This window comes from Mchenga conophoros, linkage group LG6, assembly GCF_057382185.1.
Source record: "Mchenga conophoros isolate Kocher_MC1m ecotype Shallow Benthic linkage group LG6, M_conophoros_male_GT1.1, whole genome shotgun sequence".
In the NCBI taxonomy this organism is placed as follows: Eukaryota; Metazoa; Chordata; class Actinopteri; order Cichliformes; family Cichlidae; genus Mchenga; species Mchenga conophoros.
This window is the reverse complement of record NC_140531.1, coordinates 7,923,974-7,951,698: the sequence shown is the minus strand read 5'-3', so window position 1 is coordinate 7,951,698 and position 27,725 is coordinate 7,923,974. Positions and strand designations below refer to the sequence as shown.

Below are 27,725 nucleotides of genomic sequence, written 5' to 3'. Positions count from 1 at the left end.
CTTATTGAGCGGTTTGCAGCCAGCTTCCACAAAATGGGACATGGTTGACTGTAAATAAGAGGAAAAATAAAAAATAGAGGGTTCTGCTTCTACTGTACGCACACGAGCCTGAACATCTGGATGGGGGCGCTGTGACAATGAATGCCCAGAGAGCGTGGCGCTATACATCTGACACAGGAGAATTATAGAGTTAATAGTATTTGGCATGACAGGGAGAGAGAGCGGGGAGCGCAGTGCCGTGCCTGAATGCAGTCTCATCCTGTTTAGTATTCACTGTGCGCAGCGCCTGGAGGCCCCGGAGGGCTCACCTGCCCGGAGTCTAGACGCACTCTCAGTACAGATCAGACAGCGGGGATCGAACCGCCGGCCCGGTAGGCTTCACGTCCGTGCGGTGTCGGGCATCGGAGGGGAATTGGTTCCAGCACCAAAGACACGCCGGTGAGTGAGTGGGGTTGAGTGGGTGGACTGGTGGGTGGGGCTCAGACGGTCGGGTCGGCTGGGGACGCTGGCAGTCTACCTGCCCGCAGCGGCGCGTGGGCTCGAACCCGTGATCCGTTATTCCTTCGGATGTAATCTGATTACCGCCAGTTTTATTGCTGTTGGGCTACATCTGTATTTACATTACCCGTGTGACTATTTCTGTATTTCTATGCATTTCTACCGGCTTTCTAAATTATTTCTGTCTTATTTAACCATCTTTCAAAACGAAAAAACAAAACAGTTTAGCCTCGTATAAAACGAATAAAAGCGATGAAAAAACATCTATGCATTTTGACATGAAAAAAAATCGCTATATCTTTAAATGCAGAAAAATGTAAACTTTGCTCCGCATTGTCTGCACTGAATGAAAACAGAGTGAGTGTGTGGGCGAGCCTATAATTTACCCCTTAACTTGTTTTTAAAGGCTTTGGAGACAAATTAAAGATTTGGTGAGGTTTATTTTGATTACCACTGAGGTAAACTTTTTTATTTTACTTTGGTTTGAAGTTATGACATCATGCAACTCTGACTTTTTTTGATGTAAAGACACTAATAATACATCAATAGGTGGGCTAGTCATTTTAGATTACGCACCTGTGACCTGCTGACAATATAGCACACAGTAAACAAAGTGCCCAATAAAATAGTGCATACAGCCTCTGTGTGTGTGTCTGTCTGTCCATCGGTAGCTCTGCGATCTGTCTGCAACCCCTGGGAGAGTTTCAAAAAAAATCCCCGCTCTGCTCCTCTGCGTCCTCCTCGATAGCTCCGCGCTCTTCTCGCTGGCACGTGTGTGTTCGTGCGTGCACGCCCGACATCCTGCGCGCTCGCAAAGTAATGTATGTGTATGCGTGCTCCGCTGCTGGTTCACGGCGTACAGTCACAGAGAATGAGTGTCTGTAGTGAGGCGGAGGGAGACACTAGACCACTTCTGCTTTGCTCCTCCATTGAAACACTTTCCAGCGAACACAGCCGAGGGGTGAGTGGAAGCTCGGCGGGTCACCGTGTGTAACGGTTCGGACTCGGCCCGTTGGGGAGGGTGGTTGGGGGACCGGGTTTGCTAGTTGCCCGTGCCCACCACTGCGTGTTTGTATATGCTTACATTTCTGTGGGTGAATTTAGATGGAGGGGTGGTGTATGGGACTTCGGCGTTTTGTTGAAGTGGAGGTTAGGCTATTGTTTTTTAGGGGAGTGGGGTGGTAAAGTTGTGCTGGCTCCTATGGGGGATGGGTGCTTGGGGACAGACCAAAACTTTAACCACTTCACACCGGCACCACTCACTCGTCGCCTCGGGCTACCCCTGGGCGACTGTCTTCTCGTGAGACCTATGCTCCTCTTTCTCTAGCATTCCTGAACTTTCTCAGAAACTACCTGAGGTTTGAGCGAGGGGTGAATTTATTCCCCTCTTCCTTTTAGACATTGCTGCATTTGAACGACGCTGGTAGTTGCTTATTTGTGTAATCTCATGGCATAGGCTGCTGTCGGTAAATGGGTTAAGATTTTACAGCCAGCCCCCTACTTTCCTTTCCCCTCCTCTCCTCTCCTCTCTCGCCATGCCGGATCCATCCGTCTGTCTCGCCCACAGTTGCAGCGCATTTGTGTCCCGGGATGACCTGTTGATGTCGGCTAAAGATGGAGTGCCAGGATCGCCCTCCGCTGTAGACCCCCCGCTTCTCCTTTAGAAAAATACCTTAAGAATCTTAGTTCCTCAGAGTGAAGATAGCCCCGCGTGGTTCCCGAGTCCGCTTTTTGGTGGAGATGCAATAAAGCATTTATTCGCTGTGATATAGTATAAGCGACATTTTGGAGGGGGAACAACGCGTGTCTGTCCCATGTTGGTAGCTGCCATTCGGCCGGAGGAGGAGGAGGGAACTCGGTCTTAACGGACATCACACCGCGCTGGCACGGAGTGGAGGGGAGACGGGAACTGCTGAATATTTTACCCCCCGCCCCCGACTATTTTTGTGCCATATTTCGTACCCCTGGTCCCCCAGACGATAAACGTGTGTGTTGAGGGCAGTTAAAAACCATCATTGACATTCAAAAATAAAAAAGAGGAGCTCTCTCATTCTCCTTTTTTTGTCCATTTTCCGCTGCCGCCCCCTCCCTCGCCCCCTCCCTCCGCTGAATGCACGCACACACCGGCCCGGGCCAGTTGAGGACTCCCAAATTCTACCGGGCATCGAGGCTGGCACACGGCGGGGCACCGAGAGCTCTCTGCCCGCTCTGACTGCCCTGCTGCACCGCTGGTGGCGGCGGGCTGTTTCTCTCCGAGGCGTCCGCCAGCGAGACTCTGCGAGACTTTCATGTGAGATTAATTGATGTATAATTAATGTGTATAAATGATATCTCGGTTTTGAAGTTTCTGCTCTAGTCGTGCTCAAGGGAGGCTACGACTATAGCCACATTGTGATGCCTGTCTGCTCACGAGTTTCGGTAAATACAGGATTTCTAGCCCAAACGGCTGCAAACTAAAGGCCACCCAAGGCTGGCGTTTATTACACGTGATTTGGAGCCTTGTTTGTGAGTTGTGTGCATGTGTGAACTGTTTTTACTTCTGCCAGTGTTAGCCTTAGCTTTAGCCTGCTACTTGCTAACAGGCCACCTTTAACCTCCCCAAACCAGGAAACTGAATATGATTAGGCAGTGATTGATATTGATATCAAAAGCCCGTGTTCACGTGGTTGCTCGGGTTTATTATCTGGCAGCAAAATGACTGCGGTAATCTGATGTTGGTGTTTTGGTATTAGCAGCAGCATGTGGTTAGTTTGCATAAACCTGAGTATATATATATATTTTTGCTTTATTTTTGGTGCTGGAAAACAATTTTCAAAGTTGCAGATGATTGAAACACACACGCAGTCACACACTCTTTTTTTCTTGTGGAGTCAAAGCACATAGTGGGGCACATGGGGAATACAGGGCAAGGGTCAAGTAGTGTGAGTTAACTCTCCTTTTCTGTTTCTTGGAAGTTATTGTGACCTCTGACCTGTGAGGAGCAAAAGGTGCCTGGTACCATATCCCTGTGTGACATGACATGTCAATGAAGCAGTGTGAATGGAAACCAGCTTGCATGAAAAAAAATGTTCTGCTTTTAAAATGTTGAAACTTTTATCAGCATCGCCAGCATATTATTGTCATTATCAGCAACTGTGCAGACTGTCACTCGATGCGTTCGCTGCTTTATTTTTATTCTTTTTGTCTTCGAATACTGTGGGGAGATTTTATTTATTTATTTTTTCAGCAGACATGCTTTGTCTTGGCAGCTTCTTATTATTCATACGACTGCACATATTTACACCTGGAAACAGCCACAGACATCTCACCATTGGTCGCTGAGATGCTCCACTGGGACATTTGTCAGTTCAATTGCTTGCTCAAGGCCATGGGAAGTGCAGATGTTAGCGGAGCAGATCGTGCATTTTTAGTGCCATAGAATCAGAAACAGTCATTTTTAGACTTTCTTCGCTATCAAAACACTGTTTTGTAAAGACAACGACCCACATTTCCCAGTAAGATCGTTGTGTTCTGATTAAAGTAGAAGTAATGCGTGTAAACAAATCCTGTATAGGACCCAAACTGCGCTGAGTAAATATCACTCGGAGCCTCTACAGTTGAATTTTAATTGCACTTATTCAATGCATATTGATTTCTTTACATCGACACAAACTGTCAAGCCACAATAACGTGTCCAGGTACAATAGCAAGGCACAAACGAACTTTCTTATTGCCAAAGCTTTATCGATTAAAAAAGAAAAGGTAGGAGAAAACTAACCTATATACAATGCACTCGGTAACAGAGACCCGATATAATGAGACTGTTTTTTACAGAACAAATTGTACAGAGTGCTCCCAATCCAATAATCCGTTTGTGATCATAATTGTCCTCGTACAGAACAGGACTGCACAATTAATTAAGTGTAATTATACTGTCGAGCAGTTTACACAATTAATAAACATAGTAATATTTTGCAATTTTAAGGCATTATATTCCACTTTATGTGGTGGCTAGTGTTGAAATCTATCTCTCTGTCTATCTGTATATAAAAATGCTGATAGCCAAGGCTGATCTGTGCAGGTTAGATCAAGCCTCATTAAAACAAAAATTAAAATGCTTTTGATGTAATGTGTGGCAGTGGAGTTGTAAGTAATCACATTTTACTCTTCCCTTTCAGTCCACTGTCATAGTTTTCATGCCTGCATCAATCAGATTTAATTAGTCACTATAAACATAATTAATTATGATGGCCCCCTATTCTCAGCGCTGCCCTTATGTAGGCGTAAGGCAGGAGCTCAGGACTGCTTTAGTCCAATTTGTTCACCCTTTATTTTTCAGCCAGTGAAGGTTTGCTGAGCGTGCATGCCAGAGCAGCACCCACCATTCACACCTGGAAGCTTCACACCATACAGCCACTGCCTTTTATTACCGGCCAAGGAGAAGCTCAACTGAAGGAGTTATGGTTTAGAGGGAAAAATCCACCTCCAGACATTTGTTTTGTAATTTCGATGGAAGCCATTCCAGGAGTGAGGTTAGTTTGCGAAAAGTTGTAATTTTCTTGTTTTGTTAACCTTTGCAAAACCTTCTTTGTCAACGTTTCCCAGAAGGACTCCCGGTGATTAAAGCGTTGGTCACTTTTGGGCTGTATGCTGAATGTGCAGTTATTAAGTGGGTTTGGAACTAGAGGCATTGTCATGTGTCTTGGCTTGTTCTTATGACAAAGTTATAGCTGTTGTCACCACTTCAGCAAAGTTAGAGGTATTGCTGCAGATCCGATTTTTGGGCTGAATCTGGTTGCATAGAAATCTGTATGTCTGCCTTTTACCCACTTTGTGTTATTGTGAGAGAGCAAGTCAACAAAAAACAACCCACCCCTTAACAGTGGAGTTAGTCATTTTTTGAGGTTATTTAATAGAAAAAAAAATTGTACTCATCAATATACATACTTTAGTGAACAATTATGTCTTCCAACTAATTGATGCGTTCTCCTAAACTTAAAAACTTACATCAGTCAATTAAAAAAATCATTAATATAAATTTAAAATACACAGGAGTAGGTTTGTGGTTTGTGGAAGTCACCATGTTCCCTCACGATACCCTAAAAATCACACTTTCCTATCTCATGGAAGTTTATTCTCTCCAGAGACTCCAACAAAGTTACTTCAGGGATAGTTTGACTACCAGCGGCTATTGTGGCAAAAACCACAATACGGCGGTATGGCTGTCATCAGATAGAAGTGAGCTTCTTTGAAACACTGACCTGTATCCTTATTTTTTCACAAAGTTTTACAGCCTCGTTTAGATTAAATAAGGGTAGATGCTTTTCAACCAGCATTGACAGCTGAGGTAAACAATGGATTGATAGATTTCCATAGATAGGGAGAAACTGCGGGGCAGAGCCGGTCCAAACTGTTACAGAAACATGCCAGCTGGCCGCAGCATTCATGGGGTGCAGTCTAAATTTAATGTTCTTGATATGTTGGCTGATTAAAACATGTTTGTCCTACAGCAGCTTGAATCATGGAGTTGAATTGGGAGGTGTAAGACAAATTTTTACACACTCACTTTCAATTTATGTAAACTTTGTTGTTGTCACTTTGACAGTTGGTCAGCTTTTTTTTTATCTACAAGAGAAAAACATGGACATACATATGGTATCAGTATTGTATGAGTATTTGGGGGGTTTTCTGCCCATTTATCATCAGTTTATGTCCAGTTTCCTTGCAAAGTGGTGCTTCCAATCCCTTTGTAGGTTTATTTGTTGCATGATAGTTTTTTTCAGGAATAAAGTGCATTGTGAAGTAGGCAGATTCTGTTTTACACTCGGATCACTGCATTTGAACCAAATCAAGTTGGTTGTTGGTTTCCTGTAGAAAGAACGAACTGATGGTGGCTTGCTTTAGCAGCATGACCCAAAGGAAAAAGCTGTCCAGCATAGTCACAACAGTCTGTCAGTTACAGACTTGGGACCATGTCGTGCTTGCTTGTAAGATTTCCATCTGTGTTTGTAGACCAATTTGGAGTGTAAGCCATTGTTGCCTTTTCTCAGCCTCAGTCTGGGACTTCATGAGAAAGGTAACACTTTTTAGACAAAGAGCATTGTGATATCTTAATGTTAGCGATGAGGAATAATGTTAGTTCCAACGCTTAAATAAGCAGATTAAAGTGAACAAAACCATTCAGAATTTGAGTGCATTTTTAAGATAGAAGATCTTAAACACACATAAAGGAACAGTTAGAGATGTAGTTAGTAAAGCAACTGCAAAGCTGCCACTTTCAGTAGACTGAACAATGTGATATGTGACTATGTGGTTATAGAGGATTTCTCTCAGGGGATCTAAAAGTCCACAATTTGTTCCCTCACTGTTACTTCTTCAGAACAGAGGTAGTGTGTGGAAAGTCCATAGCCTACGTCTTTTACAGTTACATGCTATGGCCTTGCCTCCTGCTGTATTTGGTACGTCAGTGAATTGTCTTCAGTACATTTGCTGGGTTTTCCCACAAGATATGAAACTGGAAAACATTCACTTTCTGTCACCAACTGAGCTCCACCCACTAAACATGTATTTGCCATTTATGAGCATTAAAAAGGGCTATTGTGCTTGAGTTAAGTGGCGATGGAATTTCCTGTAAGGGGATACATTTTGTTTATGATAGTATAGAATAGAATTCAACTTTATTGTCATTGCACATGTCACAGGTACAAGGCAACAAAATGCAGTTTGCATCCATCCAGAAGTGCTTTAGCCATGATATAGATATATTACAAATATATATTAGCAATAATATAGATATGTGAGTATATTACAGAAATGGATCTATTATGGTATGTTATAATGTACACGGTATGAAGTATGTTATGAATATGCTATAACTATATGTATGTACAGGCTGTAGTGAGTACAAGCTATGTACAGGATATGAACAGGATATAAATATGAAAAACTATACAGAATATGAAATAAAAAAACTATACAGAAATATGAAATAAAAAAACTGTACTATAAGGCTATAAGCCCTCTGCCCTTCTTTGTTCACTCGTGACTGAATGGATAACTACCAAAGTGTAGTGCTGGGGAAGTTATGCATCAGCATTTCTTATTCGGCATTTGTCTTTGCTGACTTAATATTGTTCATTACAGCTGCACAACAAATCACTTGTTAAATCAGATCATGACTGTAATCACTGGAGATACTTGGAGTTTGACTTACTGTTTTAAGCCTGGCCTCTGGCTTTAGAAAATCTAGATGGAATACTTTGGCCAAACCCAGATTGAGAGTAAATAGCAAAAAGTAAGGCCGGGGAATCAATCAAACTTTACTTTGGCCTTCATCAATTATGAAAACAGTATGATAATCCAGTGCACCCCTTGTCCATTGCTTTTTTTCACTTCCTAAAAGCCCACATTCACTTCTGGCCAGGCTGTAGAATATTTCACATTAACTAGAAAATTATAATTGAATTTTAATAAAATCCACTGTGCAAAGACATTTTTAAATTCACTTAATGCAGAATGGCTTTGAGTCCTGTTCGACTGTTCGAAGGCAAATGACATGGCATAAGAGCATGTGCATAACCATGGCTTTTTACTAGACAAAGGTGAAGAAAAGCTGTGGTTCTTATATTTGTTGTCTTTCTTATTGTTTTTTCTCATGTGGGGGGGGGTTGCCTGTTTTTGATTTCTACTTATCCGGTTGTTCAGTCTGACGTCACTAGCCGTGTCTGGACCTAAACTCCGCTGCAGGTCCATATATCAAACGATCACTATGGCATTACTGAGAGTTGGAAAACTGTCTAAAGTCTTTCATCTTTAATAAAATGATCAGCGTTCTGCTCTACCAGGTGTAACAATTGAGTTTAACATCCAGGCATCCATGAAAACGGAATTTATGACATTTAATGGAGTTAGAAGTTAGCAGGGAGTTAGCTCGCTAGCTTCTATCTAAATACAATATAGCATGTCCTGACTGCGGGGTTTTGGAAACAAATTAAAACGTACAGCTCTGCTATCACTTCCAGCATAAATCAAGACAGGAAACTAAACAGCAGTGACGTTTGTAGGGTTACTGAAGTTGGGCTAGCTGGTATATAATGATGTGCTACGTGACCACTAGCTACACAGCTATGTTAGAATAATATAAACAAGCTAACTTTTTTCCCACTGGATAAAAGTTAACGTGAGTGTTGTTGGTGGTCAGGAACAAATGTAATCGCATGGCAGGATGCTGTAAAAAGACCAAACTTCAGCCAGGAGAACAACTGAGATAATCCATCCACAATACGAGGTTAGTCATTTATATACTGCTGCATGGGCTGGGCTGTAGTTACATCCTAAGGTTTTAAAAACTGAGCTTAAATAAATGATTAGCGGTAATAAAAGCCGAGGGAGGTCAACAGTGATCACTGACTGTTTTAGGAGCTTTTTGAGATTAAATAGAAGAAAATACATAACATTAAACATGTTAACAACACAAAAGCCATATTAAACGCAGACTACTTTAGACCCGGAAGTAGGATTCGTCACGTCATCACTTAACAATTGGATTGCAGTTTTAACATTTCACATGTGATCAATTTTGTCATATAAAAGGTAAACTTAATTTAGTCTGCCAGAAGTTTGTTCTTGGTTATTAAGGCAAAATACCCTACGTTCCAAATAATCATTTTTGTATTGTGTGATGGTGGCATTTTGAATCCTTTAACATTTACCTAAGACCTGAGTACGGTGTGTACTCAGGCATGAAGCCAGTTCTGCCATTCCTCGGTAAAGTAAACAGTAAGTCAGGTGATGTAAATTAATAAAGAAAGCCACAATTAGCAGGTCATGTGGCGTGGGGGTGAAGGAACCTGTATTATAAAGTAGCTAATGACAGTCAAATTGTCTTCTTTTATTGTAAACCAGAGATGAATAAATATTCTTCTATAACATGAGCTCTTTGTGATTTGATGATGTGTCTACATAATAAAACTGTACTCAATCTGTTTATGACCTCAAGTGAGGGAGGTTAATCAGACTTTAAGAAGTAATGACCTACAGAGTTCTAGACCTTTTCAAGATTACAATATACGTCAGGTGAGCAATTTCTTATTATCAAGATGTTTTTTCTATTGATTCCAGCTGATGAAGTGATCCAGCAGTTCTGTCAGATGTGTGATGAATATTAGATCAGAGTTAAGAAGACTAGAATAGTACATGATTCATTGTCCCAGAGTCAATGATTTTGACTTTTTAAAAAGTCACTGAAAGGCTTTGAAACATGCTAGGGACAGGCGTGTTTGGCAGTAAGTTGTTATGAAAAAATCTGAATCCAGATATTGAAAACTTTTACCAGAAATTGAAGTACCTACCCTAGAAGCTCTTTGCATCGGCGCACTTTGATGATTTATGCTATTACATCCAGGTTTCCATTAACATTCCTGTGACAGTTCAAATAAGCAACATGGATCAGTCACGCTTTTCCCATTCTGAATGGCAGGTAGTTTTTTGTGTCAAGGCTAGAGATGGGAATTGATAAGATTTTGTAGATTTCTTTAATGTGATGTGCTTATTGATCTGGTTCTTTATCAATTCTTGGCTCAATTATGTGAGAAAATGAGTACAGCGAGGTTTTTTTGTCAGAACAGCTTCATTATCTAAAGTCCCAAACAGAGTACTGCTTAATGCTAGCTGGCATCTGAGGTGGAGGAAATGAGAGCATGTTTGTGTGGCATTTGTTTTAATTTATAATAATGGATTGCATTTATATAGCGCTTTTCTGGGCATCCAAAGCACTTTACAATTCTACTATTCATTCACTCACTGGTGCAGGTAAACCACAGTTGTAGCCACAGTTGCCCTGGGGCAGGCTGACAGAAGTGAGGCTGCCATATCGCAACATCGGCCCCTCTGGCCAACACCAGCAGGCGGTCTTGCTCAAGAGAGAGAGAGCAGGGGGATCGAACCGGCAACCTTCCGGTTACAGATGAGCTTCCCAACCCTCTGAACCCTCTTCCCAACCCTCAATTTAAGCTTTAAGCATGGTGCTAATGTTATTATATTTCAGCTTATTTAGTGCCAGTTACCACTGAGCAGCACTGTTGGGCGACAGTAGCAACAGCACTTGTTCTGCATGTATTTAGAGCGTCACATACATGGAAGTGAAGCTCACGTTGTGTGTAAGATGTTTCAGCATGTTGCTGGTGTTTCCATCCCTACCTGAAATAATCACTTTGTGACTTTGTAAACACAACTGTTCTCTTCTTTCTTAGTGAAATCAAGTCATGCTCTGAGCCTCTTCTTCCTCTCTGCCATAACTCCTTTATGTGGTAGCACTAGACATGTGTATGAGGTTGTTTTGCAATCAAAGTGCACACTGCCAGCACCTGCAGGCATTGATAAAGGAATTGATAAGCTCAGAGGCATAGAAATCTGATACTTTAAAACATTTGAAGCTATTTCTCAAGTGGCACTGGTTCTTAGTTCCCTTGAGAACCTCTTGCATTTTCTTTTTTAGTTTCAACTTTAGGGAAAGTATTTTACATCACAAGCGAGACCTTTGAGTAAGGCCTCAGTCATACAGGCCTAGAGACCAACTAGGCAACCATCTGGTAACTTCTACTCGCAAGGAAAAAATGTGTATTCTATGACAAGCTGGGGAGGTTTTTCTCGCAGTTGTTAATGGGAACCTTGCTTCAAAGAGGCACTTGGTGCTGTTGTTTTGGTTGCTAGCAGGTTGTTGCAGTTGGCAATAGTTTGTGTGGAAGATGTTGACTTGCTACTCAAGCTACTCACAAAGCAGGAGACAATCTATGAAAAAAAATATTCGCCTTAGAAACACAAGTTGTTCCTTATGTGCTGGAATGTGTAGAAAATAGGTTTAAATGTTAAACTAATTTATTCAAGTCAGAGAATGTTGCATATAATTAAATTTTTTCTTGATGCATAAAGTTAAAAGATTAAAACTGATAAAACAAGTTAAAAAAAGAGACTTTTCCATTTGATTACATTTTGTATGATGGATTATGTAGAAAAAGTAGAATTGGGCTGAAAGATCTATCGCTTTATTACCTATTCATGTTGCAAATCGTGCTTTTAAAAAGTAACTAAGTAATTAATTACTTTTGAAAATAAGTAATCAGTAAAGTAACGGGATTACTTTTTGGGGAAGTAATCAGTAATTAGTTACTGATTACTTTTTTCAAGTAACTTGACCAACACTGCTGATGACTGACAAAAATAATCCATGTAAAGTTTAGCTGTGTAATACCAGCGAATCATCATGTAGCTGACCAAAGTAAAAAAAACAAACCACACAACACTGACTAAAGATTTAGCTTGCATTTCATGCTACACTATTCTGTCCACGCCACATGTAGCGTAATGACGTTATACTGGGTGTTTCACGCTTTATCTCCTTGCAGTTGTTGTTGCTGCTGCAGTGTCAAATGCCATTTTGTCATGTTCGCATTTTTATTAGTGGTTAAAATGAAAACAGAAAAAACGCTGTCCGAGGTAAGTAGGTCTTGGAACAGCTCCTAGATCCTCACCAATAAAGGAGTTTTAAGACTGATATGGATTTGGTGATTTAAAAATCTGATGTATCTGCAAGTATGTTTTTTATTATTTCAGACACATCTTAACAAAACCTGTTAAATTTATTTATTCTATAATGCTCTGTCCCATGCTTCGCAGATCAGTTAGTTTTTGTGTATTTTCCTTTGTCTGCCAATAGATGACCAAATGGCTAATATTGACCGACAATATCAGCCCGCCGAAAAATCGGTGGACCCCAAGTAGTTACCCTTTGGGAATCCCAAAAAGTCTTTGTTCGAAAAACACCTACAGTGGATCTACTGGACAACGGATGTTGAATATAGAGGTGCCTGGCAGGGGGAAAAGAGGAATCCCACAAAGGAGGTTCATGGATGTAGTGAAAGAGGACATGAAGTTTGTGTATTTGTGTGACAGAATTAGATTTTAGGAATAGGGTGAGAGGGAAGCAGATCATCTGCTGGTGCAGCCCCAGAAGGGAGCAACCTCAAGAAAAGCTGTATATATGATATTTTTTAACCTTTAAGTGTCTGCTGCTGCATCACTGTACACACTCCCGCAAATGTATGAGGAGAACCGGAGTTAGAAAGCTGGTGTGTAGGTTCTAGGCTTGGTCTGTGAGCCTCGTTCCTAGTGGAGGAACGAGGCTAATCAGTTTCCTATTAGTGGTTTGTTTGGGTTTGTAGCCAGGGTAGGAGCTCATCATCATCAGCTCCTCACCACAAGCTGCGCTCCAAATACTTGTCGGTGTCAGCTAAGCTCGGCCACCATCCATCACTCGGAGGCCACGATCCTCTATATAACGTATTTGTTCAGTGGAGTCGTGACTCACCTTTGTGCTCTCGTCTGTTTACTTCTGCTTTGTCATACTTGGCGTTCGAGTCGTTCTGTGTTTGTATTGTGCATTTTTAAACAAAACCAAAAAAGTGATGACTTCAGTCATGAGAAACACCGATTTTAGAGATAAAGTCCTGCTTTATTTTATTCCTTTTCTGTACTTTGACAGTTCTTCCACTTTTGATCACAAGCTTCTTTGTTGGATGGTGACGAAGACGAGTGAAATAGATGAGTTATGTAAGAGGCTGTGTTTTGACTGGGAAGCAACGACAAGAAAATAACAAAGTAGGCCAAAAACCACCAAAACAGTTTATTAACTGAGAATTAGATGTCATGAAACAAGGGTTTTTTTTTTTTAAAGAAAAAAGATAAAGGCTTATGTAACTGTGGCTGGTGGCCCCAAATTCTGTTTCATTTGAAAGATAGAGTTTTGAATTAAAGTTGTTTACCAGATACTTAATTCATTAATCATCACACACTTTACTTACCCCATTTCTTTATTTTAAGTCTCTTTCGTCCCTCCTTAACTCTGCCTTGCTTGTGTTTTTTGCATATTTTCCAGTTCTTCTTTGCGCTCTTATCTCATAACTCATTTATTTGGTTTCCTTTGCCCCTGTCACGCTGCCTCATTTTATCGTCTCCTTTCCATCACGTCTCTCATTTTTTTCCTGTACCAATTCCCAACTCTCCTGACCTTCCTGCCAATTACCTGTATGTCCCCATCATCCCGTCATCTACCGTCCTTCCAGATAATTCCTTTCCTCCATCACCCACTCCTTCCTTTTTAACCTTCCAGTGCTCCTGTTATCCACACACTAACTTGTTTCTACTTCCTGCAGACCCTGTGGTGCTGGGCAGAGCGTTATGGCTCAGACGCTGCAGATGGCGATCCCTAACTTTGGCAACAATGTCCTGGAGTGTCTGAACGAGCAGCGGCTGCAGGGCCTCTACTGTGACGTCTCCGTGGTCGTCAAGGGACATGCCTTCAAGGTCAGAATTAAGTTTTTTGACGACTTCATTCAAACTAATATAGCTAACGCCGTTTTTGTTTGACCTGAATACAGGCAGAATCAAAAGCGCATATTTAAAGTTAAAAGTAATTTATCTTTTTATGTCTCCACATAGCTTACTCTCATTGCCAAACACATTCTTGTTGTCTGTGCACCCATCCATGCTGAATACAACTCTTTACTGTAATCTATTTACTTTGAATTTCTCCAAATTTGGCAGAAATGTGCACTCTCACTAAAGTATGAAAGGATCTCAATGTCACTGTGACATTTCAAAAGATGTTTTTGCTTGTAACTCAAGAAAACTTTTACTGATTATGACAACATTTATGTCGGATGACCCAAATGCAAAAGCACTAGTGTTATTAATTTTTCAACGTCATAAGTGAAAAAGAGAAGAAGAGATTGTGGCCATATTTCATCAGTGGACAGATAATGACCTGGTGACACTGATCTTTGGTGTCAGCCTATCAAATTCCTTTATAGTTGTTTTTAGGGATGTAGTTGTTAGTGAGTTGTTATCAAGGTGAGTGAACTGATCTGTGGGAGTCATCTATTCTTTGCAGTCAATTCTGTGTTGTTCTGTTTGCTCCTGTTGGTGTGGAAGAACTCGACTGGCCTGCACAGAGTCCTGACCTCAGCCTCATACACCTTTAGAATTAGTTAGAGCAGAGACTGTGAGCCTTATTATCCAAAAATCTGTGTCTGAACACACAAATGCACTTCTGGAAGAATGGTAAAAAATTCCCATTAACACTCCTAAATATTGTGGAAAGCCCTCCCAGATAAATTGAAGCTGATATCATATCAAACCCTATGGATTAAGAACTCTTTTTTATATGCACGTGAAGGCAGATGAGCGAATACTTTTGGCAGTATGTTTGGAGGTATTTCACACGTTTCACCAGTAAGTGTTCTTTTAAGTTTGCAGTAACTTTTGACTTAATGCAAACTGCACAGCATGGACATATAACTTGACGGGACTGAGAAGCTTTGACAGCGACATGGCTGTTGCCGTCCCTTCTCTCTCACTATGTTCAGTGTAACACTTGTTGGGGAGCTTTTTTTGCACTCCATGAATATATTTTCACATTATCTGTCTCTTGTCAGTTCCACTCCACATGCTAATAATTACTATGACATACCAATTCAATACATTTCTATTCTTGGGTGTATTTATTTGCCACAGTTTGTTTTACAAAGTTAGTGTTTAAGTAGAGCCTCATGTTGGCTTACACATAAAGACTGACTCCCAGTCTCTTCCTCAGAGTGAATACAGCTTATTATTTTGACATTGGTGTCTGACAGCTACTCACTAAATGGAAGATAACCCAAGCCAAGGTGTCGTATTTGAACTGGAAAAATCTCAGCCACTGCAACCTTAGTCTTCTACGTATGAGTCTAGACAAGCACGGATGTAAAATGCAGCTTGACTCAGTTCACTGAGAGACACAGCGACAAGCTGGTAATTCTAGGTCCTCGTGTTTCCTTGTTGCCAGAATGTGCAGATGAATTGCCTGGAGTACTGTTTGTGCATGTAGTGTCAGGATTTTGGTGAGAATCTCTTGGTAGGATAAAAAAACGATGCCTCGGGTCAAAAACTAATAGTCTCAACATTTTTTGAGCTTCCTTTGTCTGCCTCTCCTGATCAGTCAATAAACTTAGTTTTGGACTGTTTAGTGCAATTTGACATCGTAACCTGAAGACACTAATTTTGGCAGTGCTTCAAAAGTTACTGTTGAGCAATACGTGAAGTTTCCTTTACAACAGGATGCAATTTTCATGCTTTGCATTAAAATAAATTCAACCAGAGATTAACAATAAAAATGTTAGTCTTCTTCTGTTACTACTTTCCTGTTTGTTTATGTCTTCTGCCTTACTGACAACAAACATGAGCAAGTGCAAATCTCCGGATATGGATGTTGATATATACTGTTTACTGCATCGGAGTCTATGTATTTTTAAACCCTTACGACTTCACTACCCCTGCTGTTTACCCCTCAGGCCCACCGTGCAGTGCTGGCAGCCAGCAGCTCCTACTTCCGGGACCTGTTCAATGCTGGGGGGAAGAGCTCGGTGGTGGAGCTACCCCCGGCCGTGCAGCCGCAGAGCTTCCAGCAGATCCTGGCCTTCTGCTACACGGGGCGCCTCAGCATGAATGTGGGAGACCAGTTTCTGCTCATGTACACCGCCGGCTTCCTCCAGATCCAACAGATCATGGAGAAAGGCACCGAGTTTTTCCTTAAGGTAAGCTGATAATGAAGCAATCACAAATCGAGTCATTTAAACGTCTGTTAAAGTTGAATGCAAATGTAGAAGAGCATCCATAGGAACACTTCTGTGAATATGAGGATTATTTAAATGTAATCAAAATGAAGCAGATGTAAAAATAGCCGTTTCTGCGTGCTGCCGCCGTGTTACCTGTTGTGCGTGACATTATGCGTGGCATTATGTTGTGATGGGGGCGTCTCTGTTTGTAGACACGTTCTCGTGAATCGAGAATAATTGAAACGTCGTACTGACACTACAGGTTCCCTCTATAGTAGCAGATGATCTGATTAGATCTGGAGTGCCTGGCTGCATAAATTAGAATATTAATGAGGGGGACTGATTTCCTTGAAAGTTCCACTTAACACCTCTAGACACAGGGTTGATAAAATGCCAGCTACAGTGGGGCAAAAAAGTATTTAGTCAGCCACCGATTGTGCAAGTTCCCCCACTTAAAATGATGACAGAGGTCAGTAATTTGCACCAGAGGTACACTTCAACTGTGAGAGACAGAATGTGAAAAAAAAATCCATGAATTCACATGGTAGGATTTGTAAAGAATTTATTTGTAAATTAGGGTGGAAAATAAGTATTTGGTCACCTCAAACAAGGAAAATCTCTGGCTCTCACAGACCTGTAACGTCTTCTGTAAGAAGCTTTTCTGTCCCCCACTCGTTACCTGTATGAATGGCACCTGTTTGAACTCATCATCTGTATAAAAGACACCTGTCCACAGCCTCAAACAGTCAGACTCCAAACTCCGCCATGGCCAAGACCAAAGAGCTTTCGAAGGACACCAGGAAAAGTATTGTAGACCTGCACCAGACTGGGAAGAGTGAATCTACAATAGGCAAGCAGCTTGGTGTGAAAAAATCAACTGTGGGAGCAATCATCAGAAAATGGAAGACATACAAGACCACTGATAATCTCCCTCGATCTGGGGCTCCACGCAAGATCTCATCCCGTGGGGTCAAAATGATCATGAGAACGGTGAGCAAAGATCCCAGAACCACACGGGGGGACCTGGTGAATGACCTGCAGAGAGCTGGGACCAAAGTAACAAAGGTCACCATCAGTAACACACTACAACGGCAGGGAATCAAATCCCGCAGTGCCAGACGTGTTCCGCTGCTGAAGCCAGTGCATGTCCAGGCCCGTATGAAGTTTGCCAGAGAGCACATGGATGATACAGCAGAGGATTGGGAGAATGTCATGTGGTCAGATGAAACCAAAGTAGAACTTTTTGGTATAAACTCAACTCGTCGTGTTTGGAGGAAGAAGAATACTGAGTTGCATCCCAAGAACACCATACCTACTGTGAAGCATGGGGGTGGAAACATCATGCTATGGGGCTGTTTTTCTGCCAAGGGGACAGGACGACTGATCCGTGTTAAGGACAGAATGAATGGGGCCATGTATCGTGAGATTTTGAGCCAAAACCTCCTTCCATCAGTGAGAACTTTGAAGATGAAACGAGGCTGGGTCTTCCAACATGACAATGATCCAAAACACACCGCCCGGGCAACAAAGGAGTGGCTCCGTAAGAAGCATTTGAAAGTCCTGGAGTGGCCTAGCCAGTCTCCAGACCTCAACCCCATAGAAAATCTGTGGCGGGAGTTGAAAGTCCGTGTTGCTCGGCGACAGCCCCAAAACATCACTGCTCTCGAGAAGATCTGCATGGAGGAATGGGCCAAAATACCAGCTACTGTGTGTGCAAACCTGGTAAAGACCTATAGTAAACGTTTGACCTCTGTTATTGCCAACAAAGGTTATGTTACAAAGTATTGAGTTGTATTTTTGTTATTGACCAAATACTTATTTTCCACCCTGATTTACGAATAAATTCTTTACAAATCCTACCATGTGGATTCATGGATTTTTTTTTCACATTCTGTCTCTCACAGTTGAAGTGTACCTCTGGTGCAAATTACTGACCTCTGTCATCATTTTAGGTGGGGGAACTTGCACAATCGGTGGCTGACTAAATACTTTTTTGCCCCACTGTATGTGCTAGTAGACCAGTAGAAAAACGATCAATACAACAAGATTTGATACTAGAAAAGTCATATCGTGCAATCACAGTTTACTGTTCCTAAAATGTTCATTATTTGTAGTTTTCTTACTCCATCAGCTATTTTGGCAGAAATTTTTGATAGAATTGTTAATACAATGACCAAATAGTGCTAAAAATGAACGATCTTTTAGTTCCCAGTAGTGTTGTGATGTTAAATAGCCAGGATGTCCATGTTTGATTCATGATTACTAGATTTAAAGTTGCCTTATATGTTTTGTGTGTATGAATGTTTCATTAAGGAGAATTCTTTTCAGCATTATAATATGGAGACTGTCAATTTTGAACTCCAGGACTTTTCGCTTAATTTGATTATACTGCTTTAGATTGTAACCACAATAACATGAACATATTAACCTTTTAATCAGCACATATTTTTCAGATATTACTATTTTATTGTTAAACTACTACTGGAGCATTCCACTGGCTCATTGATGGCTTGTATGGTCATTTGTTTCTGGCTTCTTTGTACCATTATACATGAACTTCAGGTGTGAATTACTTTGGTCATTTCCATAGATTGTGTATAGAAGATTAGCTAGCTAGTGCTAAGTAACATACAAATAAAACAGAAGTTTCTTCTTAACTGAGGCCAAGTGCAAACTTCTTGGACAGACTTTTTATTAGTTACTTCTGATAAAATGACAAAATATTCTGATAACATAAGCTAATTTTAAGCCTTAAAGAAAAAGAATAGATCAGTGATCCCCCCCCCCCCGCCTCATGAAAACAATGATGCAAAGACTCCAGCTCTGTTTGTTGAATCACCCTTTTAAGGATTGTTTTCGGAAATTTAATATTTGGGTATGTTCGGACAGAGGATCAACTCAATTTTGGAGCGAGCCTCTGTTGTCCACTAGAGGAACTGCAGGTTTTGTAATACAAGTGTTGGCTTCATTTGTTCAAGCTCAGGATGCTTCCTAATGTCATCATTTACGTTCTTTATTACTAAATTATTACACCACTGCTGCCATGTGTTGCCTGAGATTTAAAACAGAGTGCTGGACACATTTTTGATACCTTATTTGAGAAATGTTAAGCCCAGCTCCATCAAACAACCAAGTTTCCCTCAGTAAATATTTAATATATGTATATATTTAATAGTGCTGTCTCTTTTTACCTGTCTTCAGTGCTACCGTCAGATTTGAGTAGATATCAGACATACAGTATGTTTACAGTAGATTTACCCTTCTAATGGCATAATATGTTTTGATCATATTCATGAAACTTTCCCCACACCAGGTCTCCTCTCCAAGCTGTGACTCCCAGGGTCTCCACACCGAGGAGACCCCATCCTCTGAGCCTCAGAGCCCCGTCACTCAAACAGTGGGAGTGGGCGGAGTTGGCATCGGTGCTGCCACTGTAGGGAGGCCTGCCTCCTGCCTGACACCCCTTCCCCTCGTGTCCAAGGTGAAGACTGAACATACAGCCACAACACCTCAGCCAGCTCCACAGCCACAGCAGGTAGGTTTGGTCTGGGCCTTGCTACACAACCCCACATGCTTTTGTCTTTTCTTTCTTTTTTGGCGGATGAATCATAATCTTGAAATGAAGTAAGAGTCCAAAAACTTTCCGAGGAAGGAACATGAATTTTTTTAAAGGTCAGACTCCGTATTCGGTTACTTCAGCTTCAGGTAGAGTCAGATTATCCTAATAACGAAGTATATATACTGGATATGTTCATTTCTTTTCATTGAAAATGGAGGAAAGCATCTGTTGTGAGTTCCAAAAATAGTTTTCATGTGATGTCAAGTGCTGCTAATCTGCATATCTCTTTAGGGGCAGTGTGATCATCATCACATACTTTTGGTATAGATAAGCAAACATCATCATATTTGTCAGGTGTAGTGTTTCCCCATCAGTGGCAGATTTAACGTTAGTTGTGTGCGAGACGTGCGATCTTGTTAAAGCTGATATATTGCATGTTACTTCTTATTTTCACTTAACATTTCTGTAAGTGAAATGTTAACCTGTAGACGTCAGACTTTTTCCACCACTGATTTGTTTTCACAGTTAAAAAGACAACAAAAAACAAACAAACAGAGACTGAAATATTGAATATTGAAATAGTGCCAAGAAAACAGATCATCAGATATTTTCAGACGATTTAGAAAAATAGCAAGAGGGCTGGTTATTAAATATAATTATTTTAATAAAAGTTGGGCCCAATTAATCAGTTTCTGTTACAGCTTGTGTTATGATTTATTTATGTGATTGTTAAATCAGGAGTGTTAACATCATTGGAGTTCATATTTGAGACAAATATTCCTATTTTTCTTTTAGTGTAAAGAAGTACATTTTGATTATTTATTGACACATTTAATGTAATTAATTTTAATTTTAAATAATAAGTGTCCCTCGGGGTGTCCTGTGCGAGGTGCTGCAGGAGTATGGGGTGTCTGGCCCATTGCTACGGGCCATTCGATCCCTATACAACCGTTGCAAGAGCTTGGTTTGCATTGCCGGCAATAAGTCGGACTCGTTACCGGTGGATGATGGGCTCCGCCACCATTTCTGTTCATAATTTTTATGGACAGGATTTCTAGGCGCAGCCAAGTGGTGGAGGGCTTTCACTTCGGTGGCCTCAGAAACTCGTCAGAACCACATCATCCGCAGATGATGTAGTTCTGTTGGCTTCATTGGATGATGGCCTCCAGCTCGCACTGGAACGGTTCACAGCCGAGTGTGAAGCAGCAGGAATTAGGATCAGCACCTCCAAATCTGAGGCCATGGTTCTCAGCCGGAAAAGGGTGGAGTGCCCACTCCGGGTTGGGGATGAGTTCCTGCCCCAAGTGGAGGAGTTCAAGTATCTCGGGGTCTTGTTCGCGAGAAGGGAGCCGGAGATCGAAAGACGGATTGGTGCTGCGGACGCTGCACCGGTATGTCGTGGTGAAGAGAGAGCTGAGTGTAAAAGCGAAGCTCTCAATTTACCGGTCGATCTACGCCCTTACCCTCACCTATGGCCACGAGCTGTGTGTAGTGACCGAAAGAACGAGATCGCGGATACAAGCGGCAGAAATGAGCTTCCTCCGAAGGGTGGCTGGCCTCTTCCTTAGAGATAGGGTGAGAAATTCAACCATCCAGGAGGGGCTCAGAGTAGAGCTGCTGCTGCTCCACATCGAAAGGAGCCAGTTGAGGTGGTTCGGGCTCCTTGGTATTCCCCCGGATAAGCTGGATGAGGTGGCTAGGGAGAGGGAGGTCTGGGCTTCTCTGCTTAGGCTGCTGCCCCCGCGACCCGGCCTCGGATAAAGCGGATGAAGATGGATGGATGGATGGAATTTTAAATAATAAACTTTATATAAAGCAAATGAACATCCTGAGATTTGCATTTTGTCATTCTGCTGCCAAAACTACACGCAGAAAATGTAACCGCATCTTTCATTTTCATGCTCTCATTCTCTGCAAAGCCTTCAGTGGACTGGATTCCCCCCCCCCCTTGGAAGGCTGATTCTGGCCTTTGGGTCATATATTTGATACTCCCGATAGCTCAGTTACATATTATTGGCTGTGTGAAATTGTGCCTTTTTGCCCTTCCATCTCAATTCATCTCAATTAAAAAAGCAACAAACAAAACAAAAAAATCTTAACTTGACCTGAAAAATTCCTGGGAAAAGATTCTTCTTCTTATGCAAAATTTCAGATCTATGCTGTCATTAAAAAATACTTTAAGAGATGGGTGCGGTGCTGGTATTATGTCTTCATGAGTATGGAGAATCCCTAAAATATTAGGATGTCCAATCATTATCAGCAGATCTGGGGGCCTTTAGATGACTGATATTGAATTCACAGTTTCTTACACACGAGGCATATAATATTCTTGAAAACTGATAAAGGCTTGAGAGGTTAAAGCTAGAATAGAGAAAAAAGCATCCACCATCAGTGTGACATTGCCCAGGTATGACACCATGTACCAGAACAACTCAGTTCATAATATATGCAGAATTTGTGATTTGTGTTTATTGTCATTTTCTCAGTGTGATTTTTTGAATTACAAACGGGGATGCAGGGTAGCATGGTGGCGCAGTGGTTAGCAATGTTGCCTCACAGAAAGAAGGTCCTGAGTTTGACACCGAAGATCATTTCTACATAGCTGAATTCTATTGTACTAAAAAGAAAACCCACCATCATCTATTGAAATCCTTTTTTGATAAACTTATGACCATAGCGACCTGGAATTTTGTACTTGTAAGAAGTACATCTTCCCCTGTCTGAGATGGTCAGTGGGAGGCATTTGACGAACTGACAATGAGTGGCTGAATGAATGTTTTATCTCAAACCCATCTCGCTTCATTACAGTCAAATCATTTCTAATAACGAGCATGTGTGCTCTGTTTCAGCTGAGGCCGGCACCTCTGTTCAATATATGTGCATTAAAAACGTGCTGCCAGAACCTCCAGTGATATTTGTTTGATGCTGCTTGAGATGGGAAACGTACCATTTGTACTCTAAGCCACGAAACCATGAAATGACATTTGTTTATTACTGTGTTTTATTGAGTGTTCCAGTCAGGCGCTGGTTTATAACCAGCATGTTTCTCTCCCTCTCTCTCTTCCTCAGCCGGAGGGCTCTCCCTACTCTGTGGTCTGCACCCCTGTGGCCAAGCGGCTATGGGAGGGGGGTAACCGTGATGGGGGAGGGGGGTCAGGAGGGGGCGGGGGCGGCGGGTTGAGGAAGGCCGCACGCTATTCTTCCTCCTCCTCTTCCTCGTCCTCTTCCAATACAATAACCCAGGACGCTTCTGGCCGCGGACCTGCCGCTAACGCCTCTCTGGTGGGCAGCGGAGGCAGCGCTTTAGTGGGAGGAGCTGTGCTCAACAGTAACCACAACAATAACAACAACAACGGCGGGACCCCAGAGGGTACGAGCCCGGGCACCCTGAGCATGTACACCAGCGACTCGCCCATCAGTTACCACGACGATGAGGAGGAGGATGATATAGCAGATGAGACTGAAGAGCAGTACAGACAGATCTGCAACATGTACACCATGTACAGCATGCTGAACGCCGGAGCAGCAGGTAAGCGCTGACAGCAGGATAAATGCATCAGCGGGTGAGTTCATTCCAGGGTTACTGTGCAGCTCCGTCTAAAAGTTTCCTCCTCTGATCTCTGCAGCGCTTGTAGTGTGTTTACGAGTACGAATGGTGGAAAGTTTGTTTATCCAACTTTCTCAATAGTGGAGGATGTTAGTGAGAGCGAAATGTTCAAAACACTGAAACCGCTGAAAGCTGTGGTCCTGCTTTAAGTTTGTGAGCTGTTTATGGTCTGCTTGATCACTAGTTTGAGGACAATCACATGGAGGTTTGAATGGAACGATGGTGAATAAAGTTGGTCGAACGGTATTTTGTTACATGCAGGAATTGGAAACTGGGGCACAGCGAGGTTTGTTGTTTATTGAATGTTTTAGGATCAGACTTGAGACTGAAAAGTTCGAAGGAGCAGCATCATGTGCTTACAGTAAATATGCAGTGGTTTCAAACAAGAAGGACCATTAACCCTTGTATGGTGTTCGGGTCTGTGAGACCCGTGTTCAGTTTTTTTCAAAAGAAAAATTAAACAATTAATTATTTTTTCACGTGTAAATGTGTTGTGTCTTTCCACTCACTCCACTTGATTATAACTGATTTATTTATAACATTTTATATAAAAGAAAAACGAGAAGCACATTAATTCATAAATGTGATCTAACAAAGGTAAAGGGAAAAAATTTACCATGTTTGCTGTTCATATGTCTTGTAATTGGGATGAAGTAAACATCTGTTGAGTAATTTAACATAAAATTGTTTGATAGTGTTAATTTGGAAAGCCAAAACTCTAGCGGGTCCACCAGACCCATGAACACTGGCTGAGTAACAAAAATACGAACACCACACAAGGGTTAACAGAAGTACATTTAGAACTGGATGTTAAAAGTTTATGGCTAACGTGTATGATTGAACGGCCTGCATCCAGTTTTTTTAACATCTGAGAGCTGGCCCCCTTTGTAATTCCCTTTAGAAGTTTTGTATCACTGCTGAAAAGCTGTTGCTACTATATAAAATTTTTAAATGATCCCTAACCCTCATTGCAAAAAAAAAAGAAAGGTAACACTCGATCTTTCCCTTCCTCAGTTGTCGGGGAGCGGGTGGAGGCTCTGCCAGACTTAGCCCCAGACTCAGGGGGCGGGCGGGGGGGCAGAGGGGGGCGGTCCCGGCAGGAACTAGCATCGCTGCCCGCCGAGCTCATCAGCCAGATCGGAAACCGCTGCCACCCAAAGCTGTATGAGGAAGGAGACCCGGCTGAGAAGCTGGAACTGGTGAGCGGCACCTCTGTGTTCATCTCCCGCGCCCAGCTCATGAACTGCCACGTCAGCGCCGGCACCCGCCACAAAGTGCTGCTCAGACGCCTTCTGGCGGCGTTCTTCGACAGGTCAGTGTCTGATTTTGGGGGGTTATTTTTGTAAGACTGATATAATAAAGATTTTATGGTTGATCATTTTTGCGCTTGTTGACAGCAGACAAAGATGTGCATTGTCCATTCAAGTATTTTATGTGTTGATGTGTATTTTTGTTTTGTTTTAACTTGCTCAGGAGCACTCTGGCTAACAGCTGTGGAACCGGCATCCGCTCCTCAACCAATGATCCCAGTCGTAAACCTCTGGACAACAGAGTGCTGCACGCTGTCAAATGTGAGTCATACAGAAGACGTACAGTGTATGTATACTGAGAGTTACATGCATAGACTGTATAAGGAAGATGGACGTACCCGTCGGGTTGGAAAAGTGAAGCCAAAATGAAATTGCCTTAAACCTCAGACCATGTTGCTTTCTGGTGACTAAAATGTCAAAGTTCAGGCTTCTGCATCATAGACTGTATATAAAAGATGTACACAACCCATTGTAACCTTTTGTGCTGTGAAGTGCCATTTTGAAATGGTATGTTAGCTTTTTTGGTCACCGCTGTCTGTTTCAGTTTGAAGCAAGAAGTGACCACATTTAAAGAAGAGGGTAATGTGCTCAGTTAAAAGCTAACGCTAGCACAAAGGATTGTCATTGACATGGCCCAGGTACAGATACCTGCTAATTAATGCTAAATAGCCTACAAATAACGCACTAAAATTTCACTCAATTCACTGAATTGACTGCACAGAAAGCAAGGAGACTTGTCAGATATTTATAGTAGAATTTCCTCACAGTACACCAACACCAAAACTCCATGTCTAGACATCCAGTTAAGTGACTCAAATTAGTGGCTCTGAGGCCGAGCAGAGAGCTGGAAGCTACAGTCGCCTTTACCAGCATCAACTAGTCACATAAAGCAAGCACACCCAGAGTTTTAAACGCTAATAAATATGAGGGCAAACTATAACAGTTGTTATGAAAATGTACATTAGCTACAGAAGACAAATTGGGCTTGGGAGTCTATGATACTTGCTTTTGGAGCCAGCCTCAAGTTCAGTTCAATTCAATTCAATTTTATTTATGCAGCGCCAAATCACAACAACAATCGCCTCAAGGTGCTTTATATTGTAAGGTAGACTCTACAATAATACATACAGAGAAAAACCCAACAATCATATGACCCCCTATGAACAAGCACTTTGGTGAAAGTGGGAAGGAAAAACTCCCTTTTAACAGAAAGAAACCTCCAGCAGGACCAGGCTCAGGGACCAGTTTGGGTGAGAGAAGGAAGAGAGAACAAAAAACATGCTGTGGAAGAGAGCCAGAGATGAATAAATAGTATGATGTACCCAAAGGTTCCCCTTTGTTCAAAATTAAAGTCTACAAATCAATGACATCACACTGGCCTATGTTTATATACAGTCTGTGATTGCATGTCAGTATGCAAAGCTGCAGCTTTAGAATTTAGGCTCTAATGCGTTTCTGCGTTTCTCTGCCATATGTTTTTCTCTCCCATCATTTCCTCTTATTGTCCCTTTACATACTCTTTGCCTCGCTCCAGTCTACTGCCAGAATTTCGCACCGAGCTTCAAGGAGAGCGAAATGAACGCCATCGCTGCCGACATGTGCACCAACGCCCGCCGCGTCGTCCGCAAGAGCTGGATCCCCAAACTGAAACTGCTGATGGCCGACAGCGACGCCTACTCCGCGTTCCTGGCCGACAGCGTGAAGATGGAGGCCGACGCGTTGGGGACGGAGCAAGGCTTTGACCCCGCCTCACTGGAAGCCGTGGCTGCAGCGGCAGCAGCCAACAACAGCGAAGCGGGAAGCGGAGCCACGCCGGCAGACGGCCTGCAGGGGGCGGGGGGAGATAGCAGCACTTTGTTTTGAGTGAGTGAACGGACAGATAGATAGAATGGACAGATTGATGGAAGGAGGGGTGGAATATCTCTGGGGTGATGAGAACAGAACGATGGCCACTCTGGTCTTGACAGTAATCACTCCTCCCCTAGCCCGCTTTATGTTTGGGGATATGTTTCTTCAGTTTGTTCTGCTTGCCTTCCTTTGTTTGTCCACGTTTCTGTCTGTCTCCACAGCTCAGAATGAATCTCTGCAGTTTGTTCTTGAATGCTCTTGTGGAGAGAGATGGTGAAAGGTAGCAGAAGGAGGTTCGCTCCCCCCCAGTTCCTCATCCTTCTGCAACCTTTAGAAACCTGATTTCAGCCTTTATTTTTTTATGTTTTTAAGAGTGTGTACTGTCACTAAAAACCTTTTCTTACCATAATCACAGACATTCCCTAGGGGAAGGGGGGCGGGGAGGGGTAATCCAGTTTGGAGAAGGCTCCTTCTCCAAACTTCGGTAACACTGTTGTTTTTGATATTGAATGTATGCGTGGCGAAGCATTCGAGATGCAGCTGAGTGAGGTTGCGCCGAGCCCTTTTTGTTTTGTTGTTTTGGTTTGCTTTGTTTCATCTGCCAGATGAAAGCTTCTCTGAGTGTTTGGGCTCGGTGAGGTCAGGGGTTGAAATGAATATTAATATGTATATTGGCATGGTTTATGATCTCCTCGACCTCAGCCTGCTCTTTAACCCCAGCTGGCCATGCCGGGAAGCTGACCTACTGGTCTTCAGAGAAATGCTCTGACTTGGACAGCAGCTTTTCGATTGGCTGGTGATATGTTCAGATTTGTTAGCGAGTTTAAAGCCTAATCAATAACCTTCCCCCCTCCCAAACCTTCCCCACATTTTGGCCGTTAAACTCTAAAAAAACAAAAAATAAAATATCAGTTTGTTTACTTTTTCTGTTTTTTTTGTCACCTTTGTGTGTGATGTTTGCCGAGACTCCTGAAGGAGAGGAAATTTGTTACCGATGATTGTAAAAGAGTTTGCGTGTGATAAATGCACTGTGTTATTTCCTGCGGTATGAGTACAATCGAACTAAGTTTTTGTATGTATCGGACTGAGAAAACGGTGTGGCTTTATTTTAAAAAAGGCAAAAAAGAGAAAAATAAGAAAAAGCTAGAATCCAATCTCTAAGTTTGTTTAACTCCCCCTCTCCCCTTTTTAAAAAAAAATCTGAACGAAAGTCGAGAATTGTCTTAAAGTGAGTTTCTGCCTGTGAGCTTAGTGACAAATTGAGTGTGTGTGTGTGT

General features: G+C 42.1%; 1 protein-coding gene across 4 annotated transcripts; it reads left to right on the top strand.

Moving 5' to 3' along the window:
- The first annotated feature begins 329 nt into the window (after window positions 1-329).
- On the top strand, window positions 330-27,331 carry nacc1b (nucleus accumbens associated 1, BEN and BTB (POZ) domain containing b). Of its 4 annotated transcripts, XM_085276052.1 has the most exons (9): window positions 1,364-1,459; window positions 2,636-2,788; window positions 13,686-13,836; window positions 15,861-16,103; window positions 19,438-19,659; window positions 22,753-23,212; window positions 24,305-24,602; window positions 24,764-24,861; window positions 26,135-27,331. In XM_085276052.1, the coding sequence occupies exons 3-9, from the start codon at window positions 13,711-13,713 to the stop codon at window positions 26,461-26,463; spliced, it is 1,776 nt and encodes a 591-aa protein (XP_085132178.1). In that variant the 5' UTR covers window positions 1,364-1,459; window positions 2,636-2,788; window positions 13,686-13,710; the 3' UTR covers window positions 26,464-27,331. The 4 variants fall into 4 exon arrangements, with proteins under 4 accessions (XP_085132180.1, XP_085132178.1, XP_085132179.1 ...); XM_085276054.1 differs by lacking the exons at window positions 1,364-1,459; window positions 2,636-2,788 and adding an exon at window positions 330-438; XM_085276053.1 differs by lacking the exon at window positions 2,636-2,788 and having other exon boundaries at window positions 1,393-1,459.
- Window positions 27,332-27,725: the final 394 nt, after the last annotated feature.

Excerpts from the sequence above, each read along its gene's own strand:
- nacc1b (XM_085276054.1), top strand. The coding sequence starts at position 13,711 with ATGGCTCAGACGCTGCAGATGGCGATCCCTAACTTTGGCAACAATGTC. Across the intron at positions 16,104-19,437 it reads GCACCGAGTTTTTCCTTAAG|GTCTCCTCTCCAAGCTGTGA; the intron begins GTAAGCTGATAA and ends TCCCCACACCAG. Across the intron at positions 24,603-24,763 it reads CTGGCGGCGTTCTTCGACAG|GAGCACTCTGGCTAACAGCT; the intron begins GTCAGTGTCTGA and ends TAACTTGCTCAG.